The sequence below is a fragment of the Apaloderma vittatum genome, unplaced genomic scaffold, assembly GCF_000703405.1.
Source record: "Apaloderma vittatum isolate BGI_N311 unplaced genomic scaffold, ASM70340v1 scaffold19111, whole genome shotgun sequence".
NCBI classification, from domain to species: Eukaryota; Metazoa; Chordata; class Aves; order Trogoniformes; family Trogonidae; genus Apaloderma; species Apaloderma vittatum.
Genome location: NW_009698735.1, coordinates 5,767 through 10,294, shown reverse-complemented (window position 1 = coordinate 10,294; position 4,528 = coordinate 5,767). Strand labels below are relative to the sequence as shown.

At 39.9% G+C, this 4,528-nt stretch overlaps 1 protein-coding gene across 1 annotated transcript; it reads left to right on the top strand.

Annotated features, from left to right (window-relative positions):
- Nucleotides 1-836: 836 nt before the first annotated feature.
- RPL30 (ribosomal protein L30) lies at nt 837-3,512 on the top strand (the record flags this gene model as incomplete). The annotated part of the gene is made up of 3 exons (XM_009878134.1): nt 837-982; nt 1,988-2,118; nt 3,345-3,512. Coding segments are annotated over 3 exons (327 nt in total), but the record flags the coding sequence as incomplete, so codon positions are not given.
- Between the last annotated feature and the right edge of the window lie 1,016 nt (nt 3,513-4,528).

The window sequence follows — 4,528 nt, the reverse complement described above, 5'->3', positions numbered from 1 at the left end:
GGAGGGGACCCAGCGTGGTCCGGGGGCGGCAGTGGGCCCCGGGCACGCCCGGAGATGCTTGTAGGGATACGCGGAGCTTGGGCCGGGCCCTCCTGGCAGGGGTTGACCCGAGGCCTCCTCTCACTGGCTTCCTGGTCCTCGGTTCTCTCCCGGCCTGCTCTTACAGGGCCCCTGTGCTGGCCGGAGGAAGGGGGCAGCTGGTGCCGAGTTTTGTCTGGTGCGGATGGAGCTCTGCTTTTGCATTCGCTGCCATGTTCTTGCCTTTTCTCTTAGAGCAAGTCCGGCAAGTATGGGATTCTTGTTAGCTGGTGGTGGTTGCCATTAAAAATCCCCTTACCCGTTGTCAGGAGGACCATGCTCTCCTGCTGGAGTGTCAGCTCATACTGCGTGCGATTACTTGTTTCAGCTAACTGAAGTAATGCTATTAGTGTGCTTCCTAGGAAAAGACATATTCCAAACCTGGCTTAAATTTGCAAGACAGAAGTAGTATTTATTTGAACTTGACTAGCCGAGCTTTGATAAAGGCCTGTCAAATACACCTAGATGTAACCGATTCAGGTAGATAGCAGCAGCAATGCTTTAAGATGTATTTTCCTGTTACAAGAGGTGCATGTAAGAGGTATTTTTATGAACTTGGGAAAACAGAGTACTAGCAACCCCCTTAACACAAGCTTACTCATATGGTAGGCTGGTATTTCTTGTTCTATGTTGCAAATCATAGGGAAATTATTAAAAGATTATGTGTGTTTGGAATTTATTTGTTTTGTTTTGTTCGCTGCCATTTTGCAAAATGTAACATACAATAATGCTTTTCTACATTTATTTTCTTTTCCCAGAAAAAGTCCCTAGAGTCTATAAACTCCAGGCTTCAGCTGGTTATGAAAAGTGGTAAATATGTGCTGGGGTACAAACAGACTCTGAAAATGATTCGGCAGGGCAAAGCCAAGTTGGTCATCCTAGCCAACAACTGTCCTGCTTTGAGGTAAGCAGGTGTATGAAGAACAGTGTTCTTTAAAAAACTAAGACAGATCCTTTATACAAATACAGCACATATTTCATGTTAAGTGCTACAGTGAATTATTAATACGGACTGCTTTGCTGGCATATTCCAGACTGCTGTGAAATAAAAGTGATGGGTTGTTTGCTGTATAATGATTTCAGGTCTGGGTGCATTGAAATGTTTTCCAATGTTTTTTTTAGCTTTCTAATGTAAAGAGTTTGCACTGGTGAAGGTACTGGGAGCTTTTCACACTGTGATAACATTCATTGCAAGTATAGTTGGACTGTATTCCTTTGTAAAAAAAAACAAAAGTAGTGTATTCATAAGTAATCTTACCGGTAGGAAAACTGCTAGTTAACACTCATTTAAAATGTTTGAAGCACTCAAAAAAAGTTATAAATTTAGATTCCTGGCCAGAGAAATTGCTTTCTTGATAATGAAACCTTTGCTAACTTTCTGGCGCTCTCTGTATTGAATTTCTGGGCCCTTTTCTTGTTAAAGGATACTGACAGATTGAAGAAATTATAAATGCAGAAACCCTAAATTAGATGTTTGAGCAATGACAGGACTGGTAGAGTAGGCAACATGTTAGTGGGGTTCCTAAAAGTGTTTGTGGAACACTTGACCACTACAGTCTCCTGGTGGAAGTCAGAAAAGAAGGGACTATAGATTGCCTGTTTTGTTTTTTTGAAAAAAGTACTTTTTTTTTTTTTCAGCATTAGTAGTGGTCATCTTTTATGCACTTTGGCCTATAAGCTTTTTGAAATCTGGAAGTCACGAGTCCCCTTCCTTTCTGTAGTAATGAGCACGTGTAGGAGCAACCTCAAGGATTTGCAGTGCTGCCTGGCAAGGAACAGATGTGTTTTTCTGGGTGGGAAGAAAAACTGTTCAGCGTTTAAGTGTGATTGGAGTTAAAGCTGTTCTCACAGTGTTACAGTCAGTCAGAATCATGTGTCAGTACTGCAACACCTGGTTTCTGATTTTCAGAAAATCCGAGATTGAATACTACGCTATGCTTGCTAAGACTGGCGTCCATCATTACAGCGGCAACAACATTGAGTTGGGCACAGCATGCGGGAAATACTACAGAGTGTGCACACTAGCCATCATCGACCCAGGTATGTTTTCTACAGTGGTCCAGATGAGTATGTGTCAGTGGTTCCTCCACTCGCCTGGGAGGAGCAGCACTGAGCAAGTAACCTGCAGGGCTGATGACACACTTTGCTGTCCTTTTCAGTCAGATTTAACTCCCAATTACGATTTCTTTTGAATAAGATCCCATTCTTTTGTGAGTCCTAGGTTCTTAGAACGCGTAATTGCTGCTGCTTATATTTGCACATAGCCCCTTTTATTTTTTGTGAATGTGCGTTTTGTCCACCTGTCGGTCTGTAATGAGGTTGCAGTGCCTGGGAAGCAGTTTCATGGTAAATGTTTCTGAGCCTGTCAGCTAGAATGTGCAACATGCTCTTTGCATCAGCCTTGTTTTACTGTCCTTAGAATCTAAGACAAAGGACTGAGAGTTTTCCATCTTCAGAATGATAAATACAAAAATAACCTCTATGCAGGTGGATACTAATCCAGAGTTGAAAATTATATTAAATGTTTTATTTTAAAACTCTTAAGTCTGTGTGTAATTACTATGGTTTGGTAACACTTTGTCCCAGAGAGTGGCTCAGGTTCCTCCTACAGATTGCTGGGTGACTTCTTATCCTCATTCCAGAATCTTCTAAGAGAAGAATCAATCTTTCGTTCTGTTTATTGACCATAATGCATACACATGGATTTAATGATTTCTGTAATAACTTTCACCAAATATTCCCCAAGTGACATTGGTCTGAATTCAGTGTTTCTTTGGAAAACTTTGTTTAGCGTGCTTGTATCCAGTACTAGCTGTAAGCTTAACTTTCAAAATACTACTTTTTAAGTTTGATTTTGGGCAGGGAAGGAACTGCAAGTACATCTTATTGCTATGTAATGTAATGCGAATATTCTCGCTGTCCTGATATTTTTGTGATCAGGGGAGGCTAGACATTCGCTATATTAAAGCTACGCATTGTGTCCTCCAGGACTAGATTGTTGCTCTAGTACTGGCTTTGTAAATGCTAGTGACAGTTAGGTAATTATTGTAAAAACATTGTGTGTGAATAAGCAAAATACAGTTACAAGTATGTTTTTTGTCAGACCATCAAAATTATTTGCTTTCAGTCTAAAAAGGCTGTCTTTGTAATGCTTTTAAGTTATTTTCTACTTGTGCGATCAGTGCATTTTTTTTTACTTTTTGGCTTATTCCTGAAAACAAATTTTTCTGTGGGTCCTCTCGTAATGATACGTTTTTGTTTTACAGGTGACTCTGACATCATTAGAAGCATGCCGGAACAAACCAGTGAGAAATAAATGCTGTAAAGGTGTTATTTCTACAATAAAACTGGTTACAGATCTGTTTTAAGAAAAATTTGTATTATACCTTTGCTGGTTTTAGGGAACAAACTATATAAATGAAGATTCGTTACCACTGCTGTGTTTTCTGTTCTATTAGAAATAACCTCCACAGGACCAAACTTGCCTGTTTCTTTCTCTAGAAGTTGTGGATCCTGAAAGGTAACCGGAGGAAGACTTGATTGTGGCACCAAATCCCAACAGGCTAGGGCTTCCTTTTATTTTTGTTGTGATTGCTAATGGAAAAACAAGGTATAACGTGAGATGCGATGGCAAATTTGGGATGTTAGTGAGGGATGCCATAGGGTTTACTTGCACTAAAAAAAAAATAAAAAATCACATTGCTTCTACCAAGTCAATCACAAAGTAGTAATGCAAATTATCCCCTTGGTTTTTTCCTTCCAAGAGAATCATCTGTCAATGTTAAAGAGCATAGCTGCTAGCCATGATATATAACATCATAGTTTCACTAAGATAATTTATTAAAGCTAATTTTTAAATTTTTTATTATATTTTAAAGATGTTACGTTAGAGACGGATGAGTTGATGCTCTGAAGTTGCTTGCTGAGGATATCCTGCAGATTTGTGCTTGCCATGTGTGAGACTGTGACTGCAGGATGTCCTTAGTAGTAGTGCTTATTAATTGAGGATCCAGTGCTTTGCTGACAAGCAGTAAAAGAAACACCTAATGGAAATGAGTACATACCAGCATCCTTGCAGAAAATGAGTTCTCTGCCAGAGCACAAGGTACCTTTTAAAGCTTGCTGTTACGTATCCATGCACATGCATTAGCTTATCTGACATCACTTAATCTAGTTTTTAATCTAGCTGCAACTTCTTCTGGTATAGTATGGATGAAGCATGTTTCTGCTAGTAAAGAGGCAAAGCAATGTGTGTCAAAGCAAAGGAGGAAGTGCTGGTATCTATCAAACCACAGATTTGGATCAGCTCGAGAGAGAGTTTAGATACTGCTGCAAGTGTGGAAGCAAAGCTAGCAGAAATGAAAGGGAAAGGAGTAAAACTTCAAAGCACTTCACTTGGCCAGAAGAGCTGGAAGTAGTTTGCTCTTTTTGTTTGTGTCTTAGTGTTTGA